Raw genomic sequence first — 27,577 nt, 5'->3', positions numbered from 1 at the left:
GAATGGAAAACTTTCCATCCACATTTACCACATTGAACCTAAATTCAAAGGAAAGTAATAGTGATGTCAGATAAAATATTTGCCTCTTTCTAGACAGGAAAAAGGATCTCGTAGATAGGATCCATTATGCCTAACGTCTTTGTAATTGAAATAAAAGACTGCTTTGCTATGAAGTTCCTGATTAACCCAAAATCAGGCTTTCTGCTGGTGGCGGCTGTTGCCGCCTATGCCAGCATCTTTTCTGCAGGGCTTGGAGCAGCTCTGGGTGTACAGCTTGGACGATCCGTGTGGAGAGGGCTGACAGGGAGGCCCCGGGACCCTTCTCGTTCCCCGGCCGGGGGACAAACGTGCTGTGGGCAGAGCCCCCGCGGCAGAGCAAGGCAGAGCAAGGCAGAGCAGGGCAGAGCAGGGCAGGGCCGGGCCGGCCGTGCCCCGCCAACACCCGCGCCGGGAGCGGCGGAAGCTCCGGCCCCGGACTGCGGCTCCCGGCGGCCCCCGCGAGCGTCTGCGCCGCCGCTGTGCGCCAGCAGCCCTGCCCCGCCCGCAGCGGTGCTGGGCTCGGCCCGACACCGCGGGAGGAGCGGGGTCGCCCGCCCCGACAGCACCGGGAGCCCGCGGGGAAGCCGCCGCCGCCCCTGTCCTTCCCGCAGTCCTGCAGCGTCTCCAGCCAGCAGGACCGGGCTGCCCGCGCCCGTGGCGGGTGAGTGGGAGGACGGGCCCGGGCCCGCCGGAGCGGGGCGAGGGGGACCGTGACGCGCGGCCCTGGGGGCTGTGGGGCCGGGGGCTGTGGGGCCGGGGGCTGTGGGACCGGGGGCTGTGGGGCCGTGAGGCCGGGGGTCTCGGCGCTGGGGCCGCCGCTCGCGCCGCTCTCTCCGCATGGCGGGGGGGTGTGTGTGGGGGGGGGGGTGCGCTGCCGCCGCCTGCCATTGGCTGTGGCGTCGGCGCGCGCACGCGGACCCCCGCACCTGGCGGTGCCGATTGGGCGGGGAGGGGAAGGGGCGGGGCCAGGCGGAGGAGCCGTCGCGGGTCTCGGGCTCTCCCGGGGCAGCCGCGGTCGAGGCGTGAGGAGCCCTGAGCGCAGCCGAGGCAGGCGCTGGCACCCAGGCCGGCTAAACCACTGGGGAGAAATGGAATCACCAAATGATTTGACTTGAAAAGGACCTTGAAGACCACCCAGTTCCAACTTCTTGCTATGGGCAGAGATATCTTCCACTATGCCGAGTTGCTCCAAGCCCTGTCCAACCAGGCCTTGGATCCTTCCAGGGATGAGGCAACTACAGCTTCTGGGCAACCAGAGCGACCAGTACCTTGTCACCCTCATGAAGAAGAATTTCTTCCTAGATTGTAATATCCTACATTCCCTTGTTCTGTCACTCTAGGCCCTTGTTCAAAGTCCCTCTCCAGCTTTCTTGTAGGCTCCCTTCAGGTCCTGGAAAGCCACAATTAGATCACCCTGGAACCTTTTCTTCTCCCAGCTGAACAATCCCAATTCTCTCAGCATTTGCTTGTAGCAGAGGCGTTCCGTCCCTTTGATTGTCTTAGTGGCCCTGTGTGCAGAAGCATAGCCACCAGCAAAGAACAAATCTAGCTGACAACAATTTCTGTAGAAGCCTGTCAGCCTGGTGTTTGAGAGAGACTGGCATATAACTGTACACCTGTCTGGGTGTATAACCTTATCAGGCTCTTTTGGCATCACAGCAATGTTTTTAATCCTCACAATGTTTTGGGTATCACCTGTTATGTTACCACTTCTGTTTGCAGTCTTCTTTTACCAGAGGTTTGGTGTGTGAGTTGCTTGAGAGGAACTCATGGTGATCTGCATGGTGACTGTTTCATGTGTGCAGACACCCCCATAAGCGAATAATGTACTTTCATTATTGTCAGTGTGTACAAATTTTTGTGTCAGTATCTCCCAATAAGGAGCAACTTTCAGACTCCTCTTTAAAATATACTTTTTAAAATATATTTGTTTCTCCTTGTCTAACTTTAACTCTACATTTAAAATAGCAAAACCCTATAAAGAATTTTAAAAAATGAAAAGCAGTAGCAAACTTAAAAAAAAAAAAAAAAGAAAAAAGGACTTGTAACTTATCCATCAGGACGTGGGAACATTTTCTTAGAAGTTTGGTTGAAACTCATGTTTCTCTGGAAAGATGGTAAATTTGTAATTTTCTGAGAAAAAATTACTGACACATTCCCAAACAGTGACTTATGGAGTTAACTTCTATTTCTGGTCTCAGATTCTGGGTGGTGAGAGATTCATAATAGAATTGACATAAATGCTTTGATTCAAGGAAGAACACATGTAGTTGATTCCACAGAAATTGGTGTTCTGGTTCATTCGGTTAAATGCAATAACAGGAACAAGGGAGAGAGGTGCTGAGGGAATGAAATCACCAAAGGCAGGGCACAGATTACTGCTGAAGAGGGACAGGGTAATTGGTTTCCTGGTGCTGTGTTGTATGCAGTGATGGGCAGCAGCAGATATAGGGCACTTCACTTTGTGTGCAAAGGTGTGTGCTGTGCATACCACCTATATACTGATCAAGTGATTTTTGTTTTCAAGGTGTTGGAATTCAAATGGGTGCTTAGTTTTGGATTAGCTATTTGTGAGAGCCCCAGAAGAATTAGAGGTTTTGTTTGCCCTTAAACCATTTGTTTGCTGGGACTGTTGCAGTATGACATAGAAATCCAAAGGACCAACTCTCACTAGTAAAGACAGCAATTCTCACTGTGAAAAATGTGTCAGCACTGTCATAGGTTTGAAAAGTGTCATGGTTTAGCTAAACAAGGAATTTTTCCTTTCCCTTCCCCCTGGTCGTAGAAGCCATCAAGAGCTATCAGAGCTAGAGGTCATCAAGATGGCTAGAAGCCATCAAGAGCTATACTTATAGAGTATAAAAGGTTAGCTGGCCTGGCTAATGGCTGATAGTCTCCTAGGAAACGGAATGGAGGAAAGGCTAATGTTTACCTTTTTCTCTCATCTCCTGGGCAACGGGGGAGGAGGTTTTTTTGGTGGGCGGGGCTGTGGGCTGCAACACAGCGTTGGAGGGAGAGGTTGCTGCTGCTCTCTCTGCTCAGCCATTGCTAGCTGCAGGTTTTGCCTGAAGCGAATTCCGACCAGCTGAAGATTGTGAGTTTTCTTCCATTGGGAGAACTTTCTGTTTGTTGCTGTTTTCCCTTTCCCCCTCTCCCTCTCCCCTTTCCCGGTTTGTGGGAAGGGAAGGGGAACCGAGGTTTTTTTTGTTTTTTCTCTGACACACCCCGGAGGGTGTTCTCCTTCCCCCCCACCACGTGGCAGTAACCAGGGATCTCACAGCGCCACCTGGTGGCAGGCACAGGACATTACAAGTTCTGCACCTCTAGTGATTCAACAGTGCCACCTGATGACTGCTATAGGACACTACAAGCTCTGCGTCTCCAGTGACCTAACGGCACCCCCTATTGACTGTGGTTGGAATTGCACCAAAGGGCACAAATTTGAACTGTTTACTTTTCCCTTTGCCTGTTTATCGGTTTGTTTTTTTGAAGAGAATTATTTGTGGGTATAGGAGTATTGTTTAGGTGTTTTATTTGGTTTTTTTGTGTTTTCTCTCTTAATACACACATACCTTTTAATAAAGGGCTGTTATTTTTCCTTTTCCATAATCTGTTTTTCCTTCAATTGGAGCCTCTTAATTTTGGATTTATAGTTGCTTAGAGGGAGGAGTTTGGGTCTTTTCTCGTAACTCATCCTCAGCAAAAGACCCTTGTCTCATTTAAACTGGGGCAAAAAGAGATGTTGGAATTTTTTCCCAATGTCCCTCCCCCCTCCCATCTGTTTTTTCCGGGATGGGGGGGGGAGCAAAGCCACGCAAGCTGGGCAGCAGGGGAGAGAGGGCAAGCGCTCTCGGGAAACGTGGTGGCTGTGTGGACGGCTGGGACTCTGTTGTTCCGGACAGAGTGGGGAACCTGGTTTCGTCTGCCTCATTTTCTTTTCCTGAGAGGAAGGGGTTTTTTTTCCCCCACGGGACACCTCACGGAGAATGACTGAGAGAGAGAGAGAGAGCAACCCATCTCAGAGCGAGGTGTTCTGCCTTTGAACTGCCTCTGGGAAAAATGACTTTTTTTTTTCAGTACTGGCTGTGAGAACACGTGGCTGGGAGCAGTTGTTGAACTGCCAGGACAGTCCTGTTCACCCCCCTGCCAGGTTGCTGTGGGTTTCTCCCTCCCACTTGGGGAATTGGGACTTTGTTTTGTTTCTTCTGAAAGTTTTTGATTACACCATTTGTTGTTCATTCAGATTTTGTTAATAAAAAGCTGTTCCTTTTCCACACTTCCACTTGAAGTTTCTTAATTTTTTAAAGTTGTAATCTTGTTAAACTAAGACAAGTGCCAATGCTGTTATAATTAAATTATTACCACCAGAGTTTAGACTAATTCACTTCTCAGATATTATGTATAAGTGTTGATGGACACTGTCACATGAAAGGTGGGAGTTTGGATTTTTGCCAGTCAGTAACCCCAGAAAAGTTGATACCATCTTGCCCAACAGTCTATCAGTGTCTTGTGATGCCGAAAAACTTTGGCATAAAAGAACTACTCAGACTTTGCATGTTTAAGCAGCAAGGTATTTGTTTATTGCAGCATTGGGAGCGAGGCACTTTGCACTGCACAGACTCGCTTCTCCCAAAAGTGTAAAACAAGCCATTTTATACATTTTAGGTACACAGTTACGCCTTCTGACATGCACATTAATAACTAGGTGGAGTCCAGATGGAGTCTAGGCAGAGCTTTTGAGAATCTTCATTGGCACATGCTCAGTCTTTCACTGGGGTGGTTGACACCGAGCCTCCATCGTTATGGGGGTCATCATGGTTGTCTTCCTTAGGGTTGAACTTTTCAACTTTCTTTGTTAGGTGACCTAGATTCTTCAAGCTTGCAAAATCCTGGCTCTGGGCCTCCTATATCTACTTTAAACATGTAGTTTACCTAATTTATTACATTATGGCCTATTTCGTAGTACTCCCTAGCATTCTTTCTATAATGAAACCTTGGTGCATTAGTCAGGACAGAACAAGACATTAACCAGTATTTGTACAATGTTCTTCTAGCAAAAGAGGCAGAGCAAACACTAGGCAATTAAATTCACCTGGCTCAGCAGGGCAAGGTGTTTTACCAACTAAGTCGTTTTTAACTGCTTTTGTGGTTTTCTCTGCCGTCACTTATAACAAGACCCTTCACCAACAGATTTACAAGGTCAGAGGGTGCTTTGACTGCCCTTGTGAGGGGGACTTAACAGAGTGAAGACCCCTCAACGGGTCCTGCCATGGTGTTTTCCACTGCTGGCAACTTCAAGGACTCACTTTAACACTTCATGGAATAACACTCTTTATTAATTGTGACCGTTTAATAAAGGTTTGAAGGTGAGAGTGTCTACTGCAAAAATATGTTTTAAAGCAATCTACTGATACATATATTAATTAAGCACAAGCTCTGATATGAAGCAATCTAACTGATATGCTAAGAGAAAAGAACAAACAAGAGCTCTAGTCCTAAAAGCAGCATTTAATATGCCTAGAGTATATTTCTCCCCCAAGGCATCGCTCCAGGGAGGGGGGGAATGGCCTCAGCCCATCGACTGATCCCAACAGTTTTGGTGGAGGTCTTCTCTCACTTTCTCCCTATCCCCGTCTTACTTTTATACTATTTTCTTTATGTTTGGGTGAAATTTGAGTGGCTCTAGTCATAAATACCTTTTATTCCTATTTGGTGTACCGAATGGGGGTGGTGGTGGTGGTCATGGTTGTCACCTGAGGAGCGGGTTTTACATGGCTGTTGGCTTCAGCAGCAGAACATCTTGATTCTCCCTTGGTAGAAGGTACCAACATCTCAGGACCACAATGTTCCCCCATTCTGCTGAGATTTGAATAGAGGGGGCCATGTAGTCTCCACTTCGTTCCACACCGTTCTGTTCCTCTGAGCAGATGTTTATCATTGTATTGGGGAGCATGTTGACCTCAGTCTATCCAGGGAGTTGCAGCTGCTTTTTACCCTAGAATTCTGAATCTCCTCTAGATTTAACCCTATCCATCATCCCACAGGCACACAGAACTAAAGTAATTGTTGTTGAACGTGATCATTGTGTTGTCTTAGTAAATATAATTACACTGGTAAAGACAAATTATCAGATGGTCAGGACTACTGTGATTAATATTTCATTTTATTTACATGATATCAGTGTAATTTATAAATGCCTAGGTGCTGCAGTAGGACACTGCATACTTAAAAACCAAGTGAATTCTTCCCTGAGAGGAATGTCTGGCTTTAATTTAGAAATCAAATTTTATGCTAATGGTTTCTTTACTACTCCAAACTAAGTAATACATTCACTTTTTCATTGTTGCCTTGTGAAGTGTATAGTTAGATACTGCATTTTCATTTTATCTAAAATTTCCTAATTATGTGTTAGTCTACATTGGAATCTGTAGAAAAAGTGAAAATCAGCTTTAAATATCTCTTTGCAAACATTGTGCCAGTTTAGGACTGAGTGACATTGGAGGTGATTTTCAAATAACAGTTGCTGGATTGTGTTTTACTCTAATAATGGTTCTTAAGAGTAGCAGAGGTAGTTGCCATCTAGGCTGACTAAAAAGTCATCATATGGTGCTGAGTATCATAAAATTACCTGAGAAAAGGGAATTAATGATCTGTGGGTTTGGGGGTGTCTCGTAGCTACCTTACCCTACCCTTTACCCCCTGCAAAGTCCTGCTGGTGTCGTGTAACTTGGTGCTATTGGGTGTGTTGAACACCAGCTGTTTCCCCTCAGAACTTTGTTTCTTAGGGCCCCTTGCTCTTATCACTAAAAACTGGGAAATAAACTCTCTAAGTAGTTTGATAGCTTAGAAAACAAACATTACTTTTTTCAGTGCTGAGGTGAAAAAATTGCCAATAATTGTATCTTAAAGAAACCTGCAAGGCAGGCATTCTTTGTTACTATGCCACATGCATTAATTTTCATTTCCCAGAATTCTGTTACGTATTCATGACATTTACCAACACTAATTAGCATATATACATATCCTTATAAGGTCTCTGAGAGGCTTCACTGAGGGTCTCTGGTGGTCATCTGGAGCCCCCAAAGTTCTAGGTGACTGCTTTATGAACTCCTTTGAGAGTATGCACAGTCTTTTATCTTGTTGTGTAACCGCACCTCCTTTGCTTGCTTGACTGGTTTCTGTAACCACTTAACCCATGGCGAGTGACCATGAAGGGGCGCCCCTGCTTCATTGGGAGAAGCTCCACACACTTCAAGAAAGTCTGTAAAAGAATCTGCCGTATGAAGTGATTGACTGCCAGTCATGTATCTCTAGGTCAGCTAGCAGCTTAGCTGTCAAATCTCACCTCAAAAAGCAGGATGTGTGTTTGCAGTTGGTAAACCAGGCTGGTAAAAACAGCACCATGGCACCAGGAGTAGCTCACTACAGAGAGCTTGGTTCGTTTGGATTTTCTGACTGGATTTCGGGCCAAGGCAGATAAGCCTTAACAAGGCAGAGCATCCTGCTACATATGATGGTGTGAGAAACAGTGGTCATGTCTTAGAAGGGGCCATAAACCATCAAAGACCCTTTAAGCGCCCCTAGACTAATTTCTGGAGCCTTGCCCAGGAGGACTGCGCATGACCCGCAATGTTGCATCAGAAAGTGTAAACCTTCCTGCCTCAGATGAGGTACCTGAGCATTCCCCCTGAACTGAAGGTATATTAACCCACTGAATCTTGTGTTTCATGTGCTTTCCTCACCCGTGACGGATCAAGACTACAACCATCACTTTGGCCAACAAATGTCTTAAATTGTGACAATCAAGTCTTGTTTCTGGATCCTTGGGTGGTGATATCTTTCCACTATCTACTCTATCCTTTCTTCTGCTTTCTTTCTTTTTCTTATATGTTGTCATGGTTTTGCTGGTTCTTGGAAACTAAGAAGGAATTTTTCCCTTCCCCCTGCCCACTGCGTGCAGAACTGGTAAGTGGGCACTTAAAGGCACAAAAGAAGCTGGCTTCTGGTTAATTGCTCAGAATCTCGTCTCCTGGGAAACAGGGGTTGAGGAGCTCTTTACTTTTATCTCTCGTCTCCTGGGAAACGGGGGGAGGAGTTTTTGGGCTGGCTGCTGAAGCTGGAACATGGTTGGAATGGAAGCTCGGTGGTTCTTTCTGTTCTCGGCCTGCTTGCCTGCTGTGGATCCTGCTTGGATTTTTCATCAGAGAGGAACTGTTTTCTGGAAGCTTTTCCCCTTCCCCGTTCCCATTTGTTTCTTTCCTGGCGGTGGTCCTTGTGCACATCAGGGGGAGAGAGAGGACGGTGCCGCACGATTCGACCAACCGAACAGAGTGAGTTGTGGTTTTTGTTTTTGGGTTTTTTTTGCGAAGGACTTATTTTTTGTTGTTGTTTCCCCCTCCCCCCTCTCTTTCCCAATATGTGGGGAAGGGGAGGGAAACCCTTTTTTTTTTTTTTTTTGTTTCTCCAACACACTCCGGTGGGTGTTACCCCACGTGGCAATGACCAGGGATTCCACAGCACCCCCTGCTGGCCGGCATAGAGAACTGCAGGCTCTGCAGCTCCAGGGACCCAACAGCACCCCCTGTGGACTGTGGTTAGAATTGCACCAAAGAGCACAAACTGAACTGTTTACTTTTTTCTTTACTTGTTTATTGGTTTGTTTTGAAGGGGATTATTTTTGAGTATAGGAGTATTGTTTGGTTGTTTTACTTGTTTTCTGTTGTTGTTTCTGCCAATACAGACATACCTTTTAATAAAAAGGGGCTGTTATTTTTCCTTTTCCAATATTTTTGTCCTTCAACCGGAGCCTCTTAATTTCAGATTTATAATTGCTTAGAGGGAGGAGTTTGTGTCTTTTCTCATAACTCATCCTCAGCAAAACTCCTGTGTCTCATTTAAACTGGGACATATGTTTTCTTAAGTGGTCTTATCGTTGTACTTATATATTGTTATATTACTATAAATAATAACCAAAATGGCTAAATACCTCCTTTACATTGCAGCCAAATTGTTCTAAAATAAACCTGCCATATACATATATATAACACTGGTCATTCAGTGTCCTTTCACTCTAAACCACCGCAAGGGATCTATTAACAAAACCTCAATTATCCTGCCTTTAGGGATGGGTTGTAACATTTGTTCTTTAGTTTTCTCCTTGCAAAAGGAAAATCCAGGGATTTTTTTAGCTCTGATGTCATGGCCTTCTCATCAGTCAGTGTGCTGATTTTGACTGGGATAGTTAATTTTCTTCACAGTAGCTGGTATGGGACCATGTTTTGGATTTCTACTGGACACAGTGTTGATAACTCAGGGATGTTTTCATTATCTCTGAGCAGTGTTTGCACAGAGCCAGGGCCTTTTCTGCTCCTTGCCCCACCAGGCAAGGAGGCCGAGGGTACACAAGGGGTTGGGGTGATCCATATTGGCCAGCTGACCCCAGGCACATCCCAGAGCATGTGCTGTCGTGCTCAGCATCCAGAGCAGGGGGCAGAAGGGGGGTGGATGTTCAGAGTGGTGTCACCGTTACATGTACTGGAGTCCTGCTGTCTGGGGGTGGCTGAACACCTGCCTGCAATGGGAAGTGGGAATGAGTTCTCTGGTTTGCTATGCTTGTCTGTGCAGTTTTTTCTTTCACTATTAAACTCTCTTTGTTCAACTTGCGAGTTTTCTCACTTTTACCCTTCCAGTTCTCTCCTGCATCCCTCCGGGGGGGAGTGAGTGAGCAATTGTTCAGGGCTGACTTGTGGCTGGGGTTAAACCACAGGCAAGAATGTATTCTGCAAGACTTTGTTCATTGTTACAAGGCTTTATTTGGGCAAAGGCTCATTTTGGCAAAGTTAAACCAAAGGACTTATAGATAATTATAATGAATATTAACTGATCTGGAAGATTTAAGATTATTAGATATAATAATCTTAAATAGTGGTACTCTATTCAAAGGATAGAAGATAGTTTTTAAATTGGCTTTTTTGTGTAGCAGATTGGTAATGGTGTTGGAAAAGATCTTTAACTTTAGCAAATTGTGCTTATTCTTGTGAATTCCTTTATCAGACAGTGCCTAGTCCTGTATTCACCCATGTGTGCAAGTGAATATCTTAGCCTTGAGAAAAAGCTGATAAAAAGGCATTAGAAAGGCGTATCTTGGCCAGACCACATAGGTGGAATGCATTCAAGGAAAAGAAACTGTTTTTAGGAACATAAAAGGATGATTTGAGGAATGGGATGTTCCCTGAACAACAACCAGAGACCCTCAAGAAACCCCTACTCTAATTCAAATGAGTTCTGGGAAGTGATTTAAATGTGTTTAAGAATTCATGGAAATGTTTAGCATATATGTATGAGTTTTAGGAAATGTAGTGAATGTGTATTAGTTACATAAATATAAGCTGATATGTTAGATGGCTGGGTATGATATGTTAGATGGGTGTTAGGAGAAGAGATCCCCTATGTACCTTGCACCCAAAATAAATGTCTGCTTTCTAATAATGAAATTATAGTGTTAGAGAGTTTTATTTTTCCTGACTCTGGGGACAATTTGTAAGGTGTTACAATTTTTCGAGGCTTTGAACTGGGGATTTACTGGAGATTGGACAGTCATGGTGTCACACACTTTCTGAGAGCTGGGCTTTGGAAAGGCAGCCAGGTTCATTAGAACTGCTGAACCATAGCCTACTTTTTCTAATAATAAAAAATGTCCCACTGGTTAAATAAGGATAGTTGAGAAAACTGATGTTTGAAAGGGAGAAACTGGCAAAATGTGGGGAAAGAAAATTGATTCTTGCATTTGTGACTTGCTGTCAAGTGGGTAGGAAAATGTATTCTTGTGCTTCCACGGTGCAACAGGATGTTTCTTGAATCTGCATTATACACTGATCTGGCATCACACAAACTGGTTAAATAATGGATATCCAAAAAATACAAGACACTGTGAATTTATACTTTGGAAAGACTTTTGCAAATGTTATCAGAAGAGTTGTGCAATGATAACCCAACTTAACTTTGTGATTCTAAGATACTGAGGCTGTGACCCGGTCCAGTGGAGCACTTCTCCCTGTTGTCTTGAGCAGTCTCTGGCTTGATCCACTGTGTGCTTGTGGATTAGAAGCCATCTTCCAGGGATAGGAGCAATTCTGCATGAGAGAGACACCTGAGCTGGCACTACTATGGATTTGTGTGTGCATCCACAGCCTTCAAATGATTTCTGGAATTTCCTTGGTCTGTTTTATGAACAAGGTAGCTTTGCAAAGTAGAAGATAAGTTTACTCTTGTTTTTAATGTAATATGTTGTTTTACAAAGTCTAAAATTTATCATGTTTAAAATCACTGTCAGATCCCAACCGTAAAGGAGTTCCAGAAGTGATCTTGAAAACTATTATGCATCAAAAGTCAAGGCTCAGTAAAGACTGAGGTTTTTGTGTCATATCATAATCTCCCTTTTCCCTCTGATATTCCACAAGTAAAGCCCCTCTTTCTCTGAAGGATAATCCCGTCAGCCTCTGCCTCCACATCCCCACTCCTGATGGAGGCCTGAGGCAGGTAGGTGTAGCAGGTGCCAGTGTTTGAACCTTTCATCTCCAGCAGCCTCTAGCAACTGGTGACTGTGCCCCTGCCAGTTCATCCAGAATGCTGTTTTAAAGCTGTGTACACCTTGCCAGCCTGTGCCTGAGAGCCAGAAGGCTGCTGGATGTGTTGTGAGCTTGTAGTGTTGCTAATTGTGGTGTTTTGTCTTTTTTTCCCCTCTCATCCAGTTTGTAGTCTGAAGAGCACTAAGCCCTAGACCAACACAGTGCCATTTTTTCCAATGTCAACATGTTATCATATGCAATAGTTAGTTGTACTGACTTGTTAGTTAGTTGCCCTGACTTGTCTGCACATCTAATAGGATACATGTCACTTTTGAAAACTTGAGCCACATCATGTGCCCAGGTTCTACATGATCAGCAACTTGTCTTATTAACCTGTTGTGAAATGACTCGTTTATCCGAGCCATCTTGACTTTTGAGGTGATTTTCCTCAAGACTTGCACATGGAGTTAGAACAGCCAAATTATCTCCAAGTTCCTTCCTCCTCTAGGCATGTCAAGTTATTGCTTTAGGTATATGTAAACATAACAAGTTGCAACACTCCAATAGAAAAACGTGCTCTTAGAAGCTGCTGAAACTTCATTCTCGTATATCATTCTTGTATAGGCAATTCTGCCAACAGAAGCGTAAACTAGTTTTGATTATTACTTATGTCTTAAAAAAGTTGAGTCTCTGGAATGACCTACAGGAAAATGGTTTAAATCTCTTTTTTGTGTCACTGCTGAAATTCAGTTTGTAATTTTAACACCTTAATTGAGACTACTTAACTTTGAGTTAATCCTACAGTTGAAGAATACGGGCATAAGAGTGTTGTGTTCTGGTTACTGATACTGTAGTCTCTTGAAACAGAGCAGGACCCTGAAGAAGTTAACTCAGAATGCATGCTCTGAGTAAAAGAACTAAAAGAATCAAAATTCAAGGCTAGCGGAAAATAACACTGCCAAAGAATAGGGACACACTGACACAAAAGAACATAAAGTAAAAATACAGGAAAACAGAAATCACTAAAATGCTAGCATCCATACATAAATAGACATAAAAGAAGGACACAAGAGATAAGGAGGAAAGGAGAGGGCTAGAGTCTAGAAACTCCTGCCAAATATATGTTAGAATCAGTAAAATTAAAGAAAGTTGAGTAGTTCAAAGTGAGGAAGACTCACAATACAACCCCTGTGAGGATGAAGAAACAGGAACAACCCATGAAACAGCACCCCAGAAAGAAGACTCCACCCAGACTCCCCCTGCTATGAATATTATAATGAAATGTTGCAATATTATGAATATGCATGTAGAAATGATGTAATCTCTCACAAAAATTGTATAAATAGTCACACTGTCCACTGATTACTTTGGAACTCTGTGTTCGGCGAGAGCCGGGGGTTCCCGAATGTTGCTTGAATAAATACCTTGCTGCTGAAAGACTTAAACTTGTCTCTGAGCAGTTTTATACACGCCTTTTGGGGCAACAATTTGGCAACACTCTGAGGCCGTGATTTTGGGGCAGCGTGATGGTGGTTTGTTTTGAAATAGGCCATGGTAATTACAGGGCAGATTGTTCTAATACCTGAATCATAATTATGATTTGCCATTTCTGTATGTTAATGCCAGTGTTTGTTGCTGTGTTTATCTAGACTGTTGGAGTTGCAAACATACTTAGAAAGAGAAATTTATGTAAATTCAGCTAATCAATTAATACGTATCTTTCTAGGCACAAAGGTTTTGTGACCTGGTCATGGCTTCTGCTTTGGATAAAACATCAGAAAGCATGGAAGAATAGAAGAGCAAGCACTTTCTCCTGTTAATTTACCTCTTTGTTTTGTTGCTTGTGTGTGGTGGGCTGTATTCTGTGGGGTTTTGAATTTATTTTTTTCTCTACTTGCACAAGAGGTTTTCATTTTCTTGACTGTTGTGTGTATCTGAAAAGGTTTTTTCTTTCATTTTATAGGAGGAAAATGGCTCAAGCTACTGCACCAGCAGCATCTATCCATGATGAGGAATCCTTGGAAAGCAGAATGGTGGTTAAATTCCTCATGTCAGGACTTGAGTCAATGGTTAGTAGAGAAGTTACGCTGCTGCATCATAATTCTGTCTTAGTATTTGCAGGACTACATCAGTATATTGCTTCTGGCTGGGCAGCAGGAAAGGTGGATTGTTGTATTACTACCTTATTGTGTGCTGTCCAACCAACTATAACTGTCTCTGCTTGTGGTAAATAATTCTAACAGTCATCTTTCTTGTTGTGGTGGTGGTTTTAAAAATGATTTTGTCAAATAAACCGGAAATATTTGTTGATTGCTTAGGTACAGTGTGGTTGAAAGGAAAGTGTGTGTTCTGGTTTTTGTCATCTGCTAGGTGGAGGGAATAAATTGTTTTGAGGCCAGTGCCTTGTCCTCAGCTGCTGTACCAACTGAACAAAACTTGTTCAGAAAATACTCTTTTTAAGTTGGCATATCACTGGTTTTGTAAAAGTAACCTAGTTATTCTGTGGTGTGGTTTAAGGTCGGCCAGGACTGTGAGTGGAAATGCCCTGTTTCCTTAAGTTGAGGCACTACCAAAGATGTGATTCTTTAAAATTGTTTTTTTAAATGATAAGCAAAACTAAACATTTTCTTTTTAGCAATGAAACTTTGAATGGGATAGTTATAAAGTAATGGGTTGAAAGCCTTTTATCCCGTTGAGTATATTAGGTTCTTAAACTCTTTGTGTCACTTTTTCCTCACATGCTGCAGTATAGGTTGCAGCTAACTGACTGAGTTGCTAGGAGAGATTGACTTTTTGTTATCACTTCTTGATGATCTCACCAGTTTTCTCTCCATAGACTTCCTGCCTTAATTCTTGCCACAAATTTCTCCTGGCTTAACATATGTAGGTGTCTGCAGGGACGGTGGAAACCTTTGGTTCAGGAGGAATTCACCTGAGCCTGGGCCTAGCAGTCAGGACAAGGTAGAATGCAGGCAGCCATCCTGCTTGCAACCGCACCTTTCTGAACAGAACATGGTGTGCAAGAAGTGTACTGTGAATGAACAAAACTCCCGTCTGCTCTCTTGAAAGTAGGAGTTGGACTAAGACACTCAGGATGATTAATATGAAAGTGATAGTTTCACATGAATTGATGTCATAAATCATTTTAATTAGAAACAGTGCAGTCTCTGAGTCTAGACAAGGCTTTAATTTCACTAATGCATCTATGGTGGTTTTAAGATTTCTGATGAAAAGCATTCCAGGTGTGTAAATTGTGCTTTGCTACTGGCTGGTGTTATGTTGCTTCTAGTACCTTCTGAAGGGTGGATGCTGGCAGCATAATATCACATACATTTCTATTAACTATATCTTAACTATAGTAATAAAAGCTTTTTCTTTTTCTTTTTCTAGTGTAAAGAACTTACCAAGTCCAAGGCAGAGGTTGCCTGTATTGCTCTATATGAAACAGATGTGTTTGTAGTTGGAACTGAGAAAGGAAGAGCCTTTGTCGACTCTAGGAAAGATTTTCAGAAGGATTTTGTTACATACTGTAAGTTTCAATGTTGTATTTTTATACATCACAGGTTGCTTAATGTATATTATATAATACTAAACTTTGGGGAGGAAAATTCTGTCTGTTATGGCTGCATGCTATAACTACATTGGCCATGGCAAAACCAGCCATTTAAGAACATAAAAATGATCAGTAATAGTCTTGTTTGGAGTTTTATTTCAACAATGGCTGGAAAAGTTCTTTTTTTTTTATAGATAATGTGACAAACTAGTACAATAAGAAGTATTAGACCGCCCACTCTCACGACACCTGCATTTCCTAGTGCATGTTAATTTTATTTTGTATCCTTTCCCCCAAGCCTTTTTTTTCTGCTTGCAAAGGCTGGGGTGGGTGCACTGAACAGGTAGAGAAGTACTTCTGTCAGCTCAGATGGTCCTGATTCTTCAGGTCATTTCATGTCTTATTAAAGCAGATGCAGAGTTTTGACAAGATAGTATTTTTTCATGTAGGTTTTTTATATCACTTTTACTTAGTAGACAGAATTATGTATCTGTATCATAATGACTTAAACTCACATCTGCATTACTTTTGTACTCCTTTAAGTACATTTAGGGTATGTTTTTTGTTTGATTTCATTTTTATAGTAAACTTGTGGAATTTTTGTATTCATAAAACTTGATCCATCGACTACAGGACAGTATTTTTAGGAGTTGAGTTTCAAAGATTCAGTGACTCTTTGAGGGAGCATTGATATGGTCATTTAGGAAAGTGTTGGTGGCATACCCTGCCTAAAAATAGCAAAATGTACATTTACCTGCCTAGGGAAAGAGAGAAGATGCAAGTCAAGGGTGGGGTATGATAGAACAATCAGTCTGAGAACAACTGTAAAATGTTCTGGTTTGGCTAATTAAATACTTGGGAAGCAACTATGTTTAGTCTGTAGCAGAAACACTTGCTCTTATAGATGTTTTTGGTGCTAACTAAAATTCTCCTGGAGGCTCTATCTCAAGGTTGTTTGGCTGTGGTAGGATGTGGGGTGCTTGGCTAAAACAGGCACTATGGACAAACCGTACTAATAGGCCTTAGCCTGCCATGGCAAGAGGCCTGCTTGCTGGTTGCAGGGGGACTGCTGGCGTTGATGTCAGGTTCCAGGAATGCTAACTGTTGAGATAATGGGAAGGAGCTCTTGGAGAAAGACAATGATTTAATGAGCATGAACAGTGCATGGACAGTGCATATAAACCAATCATATAGCAACATGTACTAAGCAGTAAGAAGTGTGTTTAACTATTGCAAACCAATTATGTAGCGATATGTACTTATAGTTAACCAATAATGTAGTGACATGTATGTGTGTGAGACTATAAAACAAGTGCTGTAACACATAATAAACGAGATCTGCCTATCGATCACATTGGTCTGTGTGCAGCTGCTCCGTGCCCTCTCGGCCACAGTAGGACTCTGGATTTTTTTGCCACTGTCCTACTGGCATGGACAGTGACCTTCTGTGCACATACTTACTCCGAGGGAAGTCACCACAATGTTGCATTGTAACAGATCACTGATACCAAAATGAAGAATTGCAACCTGATTGCAGAATCAAGTATAAGATGACTCAATTTGTTTTTCTTTTATTTTTTACAGGGGCAGTTTTCTAATACTGCTGTCTACGAAAACTGCTAACTGTGTAATGGGCAGGGAGTTCTGCTTTTCACCTGATTTCTTTTTTTGTTTTTGTTGCTTTAAGGGATTCCCTGAAGTCCTAGGTACTATGTTTTATTGACAATACAGTGGTATCATGGGCCCTGATATACCAGAGACTTCGTGTACTGCACATATTTATTGGTAGGGAGTCTGAAATTATGGGGATTTGATGTTTGATCTCTTGGCTAGATCTGTATTTCAGATTTTTTACTGTGGGAAGCACTGGCTTCTCATCCATCCTTGTGTTTGGCTGTATCAGATGTGGTTTCTATAGATGTGTCCTTGTGTTTAAACCCTGCATCGGTTGTGAGAGTCCTTATCCTTTGCCTTATTGCAGTTACAAGATTACTCGTTCTAGTGCAGTGTTTTTGTACTGTCAGGCTGATGGGATTAAACAATATCCACTTTGAAAACAATGTTTTCATTATGTTTCTTGCAGAACATCATGATGTAGATCTGTATGAATAAGGCCAACTATTGTCTGTCATTGCTTTCTTGGTTTCACTAAGTGTGCATCTCCCATACCTTCAGGAGAGTTTTGATGCTGGAGGGAACTGTTCCTTTCGCCTCGCACCTTGTTTCTTCAGTTGAATATGAAAGCGAGCAATTGTCAGTGTTAGTCACAATTTGAAGTGTTTTTCAGGAACCCAGGAAGGACACTGTTCTGTGTGTTTCTAGCAAGCTGGAGTTGGGCCCTTCTTGTTATTTTATGATTAATAAAGTCTTTCAAGCAATTCTTACTTTGCTGTTAGAACTAAACCTTTAAAAATTCATCTGTGATGTCAGTCTCTGGAACACATGGTGGTGACAATATTGAGAATTAGTTCTCCACAAGTAGAGAATCTTCATTTTTCTTTAAATACGGAAACAGAAGTCTAGTTGCTAATCATGCCTCTGGTTATGTCTGACTCTGTGCAAGCCAGCATATATCTCCAGTCTTCACATCTGGTTTCTCCACAGCTCATTTGTATAATTTAAGTAAGTATGAGGGCTCAGGCTTCAAATATGCTGCTTATTTTTAGTAATAAGTATAAACTGATGAAGTGTATATATATATATATATATGAGGTTTATGAAGGAAGTAGCATGTACAGTTTTTAACAGTATAGGGCTGATAAAAATAATAGCAGTTCGGTGAAAGTAGCACTGGAGTTTGGTTTCCTCAGGCTTTCATTCATGATGACATCCCCATGGGCTCCCTAATGCCTTGCTGCAGGGCAAGGAGGAGCCCTGTCCATGTCTCATTTACCTTTTTACCTTAAGAAAATGTGTTAGAAATTATTTATAGCAATGCTTTCAAGCACCTGCTCATATTCAGCATATGGACAAGCATGGATACTTGTGCACTGTAAGTAATCAAGATCATACATGTCTTGCCCGAGCAGTAACTCTTTGTTTTAGTTGCTGTTCCCTGCTAAAGTGTATTGTGTGGTCCTAGTTCCTCTTGCATGGCCTTGGCAAGATGAAGTGCCTCCATCCTCTCTGGATTGCTGTGGAGTTGTCGGTTATCAGCTATCCTTAACAGGTGACTTATTCCTAAGGTGTCTGAAGAATGCTGTTCCCTTCATGTGTTCTTCTTTGTCATCTTGGCAGTTTCCCTTGAGCTCTGTGGAATTCATTCTCATTCGAATGTGAGCTGAAGATGGTTTATAAAGTAACAAAACACCAAAAAACAGAGGAAACCTCATCATCCCCAAGCTGTATTTGCCTGTCAGAAAGGAACTTTCAGAACAGTTTCCTGACTCAGAAACACCTTTTTAGTCATCTGCTCTGGACTTTGAAAGATATTTACCCAGCACTTTGTGTTCCATCCCATCTGCCAAGGAGATGATTCTTCTCCAAGAATCATGGTTGCCTCTGCTAGCATTTGGATTGGTAGTGGCTGCTGCACCATCCATAGGGGGGTTGCAGGGAAGCATAATCCTGCTGGTTCTACAGCTCTCCCAGTCGTGCTGCTATTTTTTGTCTTTGGTACCAGAGCTCTGAGCTCACCTGCGTGAGGTGGGGCAATGTTGCATCTGTAGACAGTTAATCTTGGATGATAGGCTTTTTATTTTTTGGAGCCTTCATGTTACTTCTGGTGGCCTTGGGTTTCCACACTGATCTTAACAATGCATTTGATATGGGCCAGAGCTGGCTTCGAGTCCTGCTAGAGACTTCGGCCCAGAGTCTTTCACTTGGCTTACCATGTCCATACAGCCACAGGTTGCAAGAACTCCTTGTAGCTTCAGGAATATTCAGAATCTGAATGTTTTTAATGAGCATGGCCATTCCTTCTACTCAGGATGAATGAGTGGAACATGGATCGCAGTTCTCCAAAGACCTTATGGGAAAAATTTCTCAGGTTTGGCTCTTCAGTATCTTTGGCATGTGAATTACTGTTTCTTTTTGGATATACTCCATTATCTGCAGGCAAGTAAAATTACTCTTGCCATAAACTAGGCTACCATGGACCTGGTTAAAGATCTACAGTAGGCTTCTGTGTCATTGAATCCTTCTGGCCTTTGAGCAAATAGAACCATCAGGTCTTCTGAGGAATTCTTATTCTGACATTATATCTATGACTCTGCAACTAATGTTCAGCAGATTAAAGGCGGATGAAAAAAGCAAACAAAACCAGAATCTTGAAAGACTAGATCTTGCTGGTTTAAAAACCAAAACACACTTAAAACTGGCAAGTCTCTCACAGGATTGGCAATTACTTGAGAGTCTCAGTACTTGTGATACTACTTTGACCTGTTGTAGTTAGTTAGTACGGTCACAAAAAATAAAATTGGGCACCTTTATTGATGATGGTCGACAGTCAGCTTTTATTGCTTCGTCCCGTTTAATACTTCTCTTTCTCACACCTACTGCACTCACACTGTTAACAGAACTTTACATACCTTACTATTATTAGCTCTCTATCTATAATTTATTACCAGCCTTCATACCTAATTGGATGTTCATTCCTTATTTACATTCTTTTCTCACTGGTCAGTTCTGGCACCTTTTCAAGTCTTTCACGGTCTCTGTTTTTCCTCAGGGAAACAGCTTCAAAATGTCTAAGTCAAAATCCTTCACCTCTGTATCTTTCATCAGGGGCTCCTCAGACTCGCCGCTCACCCCAACATTGACCTTCTGTAATTTTCATATGAATACCTGAAATTGGCATTTTTGGACTTGTAGTAGCTTGTCCCTGTATTCTAGAGAGATCTAAGCATCTCTTACTGAAGTTATACTGTGTCTAGTGTCTTGCTATGGTAGATGCTGGCTTCCTACTCCATACTTGTAACTATAGCTTTGCAGTGATTGTCCTCACTTCAGGTTTTGGCTTCCAAAGAAGCTGCTGAGTGATTTCTTCTCTGTGGAGAATGAATTTTCTAGTTCAATATCCAAGAAAGTTTCAAATTCTCATATGCCGTGCTGAGCCCCTGACAGCTGGAAGGCCATCTGTACACTCTGGATATGCTTTCATCAGAGGTGATAACTTTGCTCAACTCTCTTCAAGAGATCTCACAAGCAATGAGTACAAGCTCTATGGTTATAGTTGTCATGCTCATGTGTCTCCATGACAACTTTCCTGCAGACAAATTTGTGAGACTGGCAGGAGTCATCCTCTGTGGAAAAGTTGTTATGGACACTATGGCCCAAAGGCCAACTGTTTGTTTGCCTGTGAATATCTGTTTTGTGCTGTTCCTTACTGACAAGAGGTGCATGCGCTCCAAGTTGCTGAGCTAATACATTTTTTCCAAACTAGAAGTATTTTGTGAAATAAAATAGTCAATACTTCTTTTGTGATTGAGATCTAAAAAATTTTTATAACCGTGGGTGCAATTAGTTCTAATACTGGCAACAATAAAAGCAATGGTAGCAATAGGGCCAGATGTACAAAACAACTTATATACCTAAAAATAGAGAGCAAAACTTCTGAAAGTCTCCATGACATCCACTTCTAGGCATCTAAATAGCTCATAAATCAGTATTTTTGGTTTTACCTGTGTTCTCTTTGTAGGTGATTATATCTAAAAAGCATGGTGTAGAAATATATGACTTCAGTATTTTTTAACCAAAGCTCAGTAAAGTGTATAGCACTGATATAAATATAAATTTTCCCATGATGAAGATCTGATTGGCACATCTTTCTGCTTTCTTTCATTTCTTCAATGGATGAAGCTGTTTACATGTTTGATGTTGTCTGAGTATTACCTACGTACTTGCACCTAAGCAATGCTCAACAGACTATGGAACTGCAGACCAGAGAGCATCATGCACAGATCTAGTATTTAGAATATGGTAGGTGGGAATCAAGCTACAGTAGTGAGAAAATTTATATTAACTCAGTAGCTCTTTGATAATTTTAGACTGGTGCTTAAAAATGTCTTTGAAATCTGCTGAGATAGCCCCCAACACTGCAGCTTGCTTGTTAGTGTGGGTACTGTTCTGCTAGTTTGGATGTAGTCCTTTTATGAATACTTTGCTTGGATGCTGCAGTAATGATGTAAATAAAGTATTAACACAATTGATTTGCTTCTTCCTTACTATTTTGATTACCTCTGATTGTACACTATATTGTCATGCCTGTAGTAATTCAGAAGCAGTATCTAAATGGAGTGTTCAGCTTTTTAGCTCTAAAGCAGAATGTCTCAGATTTTAAACTGAGCATGGACAGAATCCCCTGACCTATATGGAAGCAGCCTAATACCTTTTCAAGTATTACTCTGATAATAGAGGTTATTAGTGAGTCTAACTGCTATCAATTATGTTTGTCTGCATTGTATCTTAAGGACAGTCTTTATCATCTTTGATTATGTGCTATGGTATTATAGTGAAAATACCGTTCTGAAACTAGCTGACATCTTTTTATATTGCTCAGAGCCTAATCCCTTGATACTAATGCAGTTAGTTCAAAAATACCAATTCTTTTTGATGATCTTGTGCTACTGTGGAAAATGATTTCCCACAGTCATTTTCTTTGGTCCTAAACTATTCTGTGGCCAGCTGAGACTTCTGTGGCTTTTACGCTCCTGAAGCTACAGAATATTTTGGAAGATAAATAGTAAATCAAAGAAAAACAGTAAGAGCCAGGTGGAGAATTAATCCTGACAAAACACTTACAGAGTTGCATGTGTGCCATCACTGATCTATTACCTACTTTAAATGCAAATGGAGGCTGTTTCTGTGATCCTTACTTTAGCTTTGGTCAGCCAGTGTACTTCAGGGTGGGTTACACTGTATGGAATGCATAGCAGGAAAAAAGGAAATAATTGAATAGTTGCTTTTTAAAGGTGTGACTGTCAAGATACCTCTGTAACTTTTGACATTTCTTTCATGCCCAATTTTTTTGCAGCTCTCTGGAAGTGGCCCCTTTAAAAAAACTTCTGTTAAGAGTTTGTTTTGTTTGAGTATCTGCTGAAACAGCCTCTTCTCAGTCACTGTTAATAGGAACTTACTCAGCTGTGACTCTCAGTTGAAGCTGAGCAAGGGCCTAAAGAATTAACTTAGAATGCTTAGCTAGAGATAGAAGCTAGGTCTTAGGAATTTTAAAGGATGGTACCTTGCATCCAAGATAGCACTTTCATGCCAGAGAGTGCTTCCACGCCTAACATAAGAACATGAAGGAAGAGACAGGATAGTAACACTAAGAGATAAGAGGCGAAATAGGGGAATGAGTCCAAAATCTTGCAAAATTCACCATCATGAAGTCAGCCAGACAAAGAAAGTTGAAAAGTTCAGCCAAGGAAGAAGAGTAAAGGATGACCCCCTTGAGGCTGAAGAAACAGGAACGACCACCAAAACAGCACCCCTAAAGACAACTCCACTCCAGACTCCGCCCAGACTCTGCCTATTATGAATATTATGATTAGATGTTGCAATTATATGAATATGCATGTAAAGATGTTGTAATCACTCACCAAAACTGTATAAATTACCTGACTTTTCAATGAGAACTTTGGAGCTAGTTTGTCCAGTGAGAGCTGGCTAGTTCCCCAGTGTTGCTCAAAATGCCTGTTTAGTGAAAATTGGCAAGGCAGCTGGGGTTGACGGAATCCCACCTGAAGTCTGGAAGCACGGTGGCCAAGCACTCCATGCTAAGTTTCACGAATTTGTGGTGCGCTGTTGGGAACGAGGTGAACTGCCTTCAGACCTTCATGACGCTGTCATCGTCACCTTGTACAAGAGGAAAGGAGATAAATCAGACTGCTCAAATTTCCGAGGTATTACTCTGCTCTCCATTGCTGGTAAAATCCTTGCAAGAATTCTTTTGAACAGATTAGTACCCGTTATAGCAAAAGAACTACCTGAGAGCCAACGTGGTTTCAGAGCCAATAGGGGTACCACAGACATGGTATTTGTTCTCAGACAACTGCAAGAGAAGTGTAGGGAACAGAACAAAGGACTCTATGTTACCTTTGTTGATCTCACCAAGGCTTTTGATACTGTGAGCAGAAAAGGTCTGTGGTAAATTTTGGAACGTTTAGGATGTCCCCCCAGGTTCCTCAAAATGATCATCTTGCTTCATTAGACCAGCGCGGTCAAGTCAGATATGGCGATGCACTTTCTGAGCCCTTTCCTATAGCCAATGGTGGGAAGCAAGGCTGCGTTCTCGTACCAACTTTATTCACAGTCTTCTGCAGCATGATGCTCCAAAGGGCCACGGCAGACCTCAATGAAGAAAACGGTATATACATCTGATATCGTACAGATGGGAGCCTTTTCAACCTAAGGAAACTGAAGGCCCACACTAAGACCTTAAATCTTCTTGTCAGTGAGCTGCTTTACGCTGATGATGCCGCCCTCGTCACCTACACAGAAATAACTCTGCACCGTTTAACATCCTGCTTTGTAGAGGCTGCTGAGCTTTTTGGGCTGGAAGTCAGCTTGAAGAAAACAGAATTTTATATCAACCTGCACCTCAGGAAGTCTCCCATCATCCCCATATCACCATTGGTGAAACAGAGCTCAAATCAGTCCAGTTGTTTAATTACCTGGGAAGCATCATCTCCTCAGACAGTAAGATTGATGCAGAAATAGACAACAGGTTAGCTAAGGCATACAGAGCTTTTGGTAAACTCCATAAGAGTTTGGCGAAATAAACAACTGAAGAAAAGTACTAAGATCAGTGTTTACAGAGCCATTGTACTGTCTACTCTTTTATATGGGTCTGAATCATGGGTCATTTACCACCACCACTTGCGTCTCTTAGAACGCTTCCATCAGTGCTGCCTCTGTACAATCCTAAACATCCACTGGATGGATTGTGTGACCAACACGTCTGTCCTTGAACAGGCAGCAGTCACGAGCATTGAGGCCATGCTGCTGAGAACACAGCTGTGCTGGGCAGGGCACGTCTCCAGGATGCAGGACTGCCGCCTCCCTAAAATTGTGCTCTATGGGGAACTTGCCACTGGCTGCCACAAGAGAGGAGCCCCGAAGAGGAGATACAAAGACTGCCTGAAACAATCCCTCAGCCTTGGCCATATTGATCACCACCATTGGTCTACCCTGGCCTCCAGTCGGGAGGCCTGGAGACACACCATCTATAATGCTGCTGCTGCTGCTTTTGAGAACACACGCAGGATCACTCTCGAGAAGAAAAGACAACGCAGAAAGAATCGCGTCTTGTCGATATCACCTGGGGAGTCTTTCTGCTGTGCCTTCTGCAACCGGACTTGTCTATCTAGCATTGGCCTTTTTAGCCATCAGCGCGCTTGTAGCAAGCGTGGGTAGAGCCCTTCTCAAATCTTCGTTCGCGAAGCCCAGCCATGATGAACGCTAACCTGCCTGTCTGTGTTTGGGATTAAATAGGGAACAGTTTCCTAATCCGTTTTCTTGGGCAAGGTAACTGCTGGCTTTTTTTTTCATGCTCCTGCTCTTGTGCTCTTGCCTCTGTGTGACTGTAAAACCTTAGCACTGAGAGTTAGTTCTGGGGGTCCCTATCTCCCCAGGGCGGTACAAAGATGTCTGGAGTGCCCTGATTCCTACAGTTTATGGGATATCTTTATTTGACGAAAAATGTGAGGCTTCAGATGTTCCTGCTGGAAAGCTAGGACACTTTGTTACAGACATTGTGTCTGCCACCAGCACTTCAGGATTCTGCTTTCCCAGTCTCTTAAAGTATTTACATTGTATGCCGAAGCACTAGTTCATATTTTGCATCTGTTTTTGCCTGACCCGTAGTTTTTGGGGGAGTTTTTCTGTTATGGTTGTAACCATTTGATAAATTTACTGTGCTGTGTTAAACCTAATTTTTTGGGGATTTAAGTTTCAGTCACTTTCTATTTTGTATTTGTGGAATGTTGTTATCATAGAATCATCTACACTTAAAGATTTGACTAGGTTATTCCTGATAAATCACATGCTTAGCAATTAGTTTAAAAATAATATTCCTAGCACTTACCCAGCAGCTGCAGTTGCAAGTAATAAAATCCAAAGCAATCATCCCCATCTGTCTTATGGTAAGAGCTGTGGGTTTTTTGCCATCGCTGTCTCCATTTGAGCTCGCTTAAATGATTCATCTTGCAATCCCCTTCTACCTAACCATTTGCAATGCAAATAATGTAGTTTCTGTACTGCATATTTTTCACATATTAATATGTGTTCATTGTATGAATTCTGTATTAATAGTCTAGATGGAAATAATTTTCCTATTATTTAGGAGACCTTGTGGTCTCCTGTTTTCTACTTTCTACTACTTCCCACTTTCTACTACTCGCCCTTTCTTTTCCCCCCAGCTTCCTGGACTAGTAAAAGGGTGATGGCCAGCCCAGCTAGTCAGGCATTTCTTAGTTTCCTTTGCAAACTCTTTCTCATAGTATTAGGGGTGAATTAATCTGTTTTTCCTGAGTTTTACATTATTGGCAGTTTCTTTTGTTTTCACAGGTCAGTTCACCCCTTTTACCAAGTTCTTGAAAACAAGCATACATTTTCAAAAATTCTGCTGCACAGTTAGATGCAAGTTATTTTGCCTCCTTTCCTTGGCAGTGCTTTCTCTGCTTCCATCATCTGCCTCTGTTCCCTGTAGAAACGTCAGGAACAGAGACTCTTGCAGGTCATGTGCCAGTCCGGATGCCTTTTCTTTCCAGCATCCTTAGCTGTAGCCATGCCCTGCCTAGCTCAGAGCTCCCTGATGTTTTTCTGGGGTTGTTTCAGAGCTGGGTAGTTTGTACAACTGGGTTTCTTGGCTTGACTGCCCCAAAGCTTTCATGTTCTGTCACTGCCTAGCCCACTAAGGGGTATGAAGTTAACAGCTGGTTTAAAAACTTACAGGGAAAGTTCAGTCCCATTTCCCCAGAAGCCACTCATCTTTATCCCTTGGATTTGAGACAACAAACAGAAAATTACTGGTGATAGAAAATCTTTTTGAAATTCTGTGTCTCCTAAATTCTGCGTCTCCTAAATTCTGCCTCAGGTTATTTACCTTTCTTGTGGTTTAGGTGGTTGTTTGATAATTATAAAATTAATTTTCTTTACTTTGAGGATATTTTCCAATTTCATGAACTGTAAAGCTGGGTGGTCTTGAAAAGCTCACAGATGAGCTGGGTGGATGCATTATAAACCAAACCTAAATGCTTTTAGCCGCACACACATTTACTTTCTTTCATTGCTCGTAGTTATGTTCATGCAGTCATTTTCCTTAAGCACGTAATAAGATACATGTATGTGAGCGTTGTCACAAAATCATTGTTGCCCTTAAGTTGCCTCTCAGAGTGCCTGTGCAGGAGTCACATTCATACTCTTATAATTACTTCTTAGCTTTCTCTACCTGGGGGATTAAAAGCCACCTGATTAAAAATCATCTGATGTTTTAAGATGCCTTATGTGCCATGGGACTGACAGCTCATTTTTCTACCGAAGTTTAATTTTTTTGTTTCTTACTCTATGATGAGATGTGGACAGTGCTGGGTTTGACACTTGTCTACAGTGTGACCCAGCAGGGCATGCTCTGCTCTGCAGGAGAAATGCAGCTTGCCTTCTCCCAGCACAGCTCTCCCCTTACCTCTGGGTCAGGTGCTTGGCAAACAGACCAACCATGGCCTCTTTTAGTCTGCTGCACTCAGACTGTGTGGAACTTAGAGCAAGTGCTGAGCTGTGTTCTCTGTGATGAAGAGAGCTGTATCAAATTTATAAGCATCTGCTTCAGACAGGAAGCTATAGCATCTGCCCATACAGGGGTCAAGGTTTAGCTGTCCAGTTACTGTCATGCAACAAGAAAAAATTACCAAATTAAAATTCCATCATTTCAAATATTTTTGTTCCATCATAAACTTTCTTGTAAGAGGACTTCTTTTTTTCTGTAAAGCAGCCTATTCATTTTATATTATATCTGTTTTATAAGAGTGGGGACAGCTGGGAGATTCCTTTTCCAGCCAAGTGGTATGCTGGACCGTCAGACCCAGAGGGAAGGATATTCTGAGTAACCACCACACCTGGATAGTACAAGAAGATAAGAGACACTTAGGTATATGTGGGCTCTCAGTGCAAAATGAGGATTGTTGGGAATTGGGGAATTTTGAAGAGTTTTGCAGAATAACTGGACTTATCCTGCAGTATGCTCATAACTGTGTAGAATACTATTCTTTTACTATATAACCATTCCTCCCCTTTTATGAGCTATTTACCCTGTAAATACAGCTCCCTCATCTCTCTTTCCCACCAGATCCTGTTGTTCATGTCCCAGGCACCCTATCCCTCTCCCAAAGGTAGCCTGAATCCTGCTGCGGACTCCAGTAATTGTAGTGAGAGCTTCAGCAGAACCTGTGAAGTTGTTTACTCTCCAGGTGGTCATGTGTCC

The 27,577-nt window shown here is 42.3% G+C and overlaps 1 protein-coding gene across 49 annotated transcripts in view; it reads left to right on the top strand.

The window, feature by feature from the left end:
- The first annotated feature begins 542 nt into the window (after positions 1-542).
- The window catches only part of GTF2I (general transcription factor IIi), a 104,231-nt gene continuing 77,196 nt past the window's right edge, over positions 543-27,577 (top strand). For 47 of the 49 annotated variants that reach the window (XM_050325901.1, XM_050325889.1, XM_050325875.1 and 44 more), the window contains exons 1-3: positions 561-700; positions 13,570-13,675; positions 14,997-15,135. In XM_050325901.1, the coding sequence (XP_050181858.1) occupies positions 13,577-13,675; positions 14,997-15,135 (238 nt within the window). In that variant the 5' untranslated portion in view covers positions 561-700; positions 13,570-13,576. Of the gene's footprint in view, positions 701-8,158; positions 8,370-13,569; positions 13,676-14,996; positions 15,136-27,577 lie in introns of those variants that run through there. The other 2 variants (XM_050325891.1, XM_050325877.1) reach the window with 2 other exon arrangements.

This window comes from Myiozetetes cayanensis, unplaced genomic scaffold (genome assembly GCF_022539395.1).
Source record: "Myiozetetes cayanensis isolate MyiCay16 unplaced genomic scaffold, myiCay2020 scf30, whole genome shotgun sequence".
NCBI classification, from domain to species: Eukaryota; Metazoa; Chordata; class Aves; order Passeriformes; family Tyrannidae; genus Myiozetetes; species Myiozetetes cayanensis.
The sequence above is the reverse complement of the archived record's forward strand: the minus strand, read 5'-3'. Positions and strand labels throughout refer to the sequence as shown.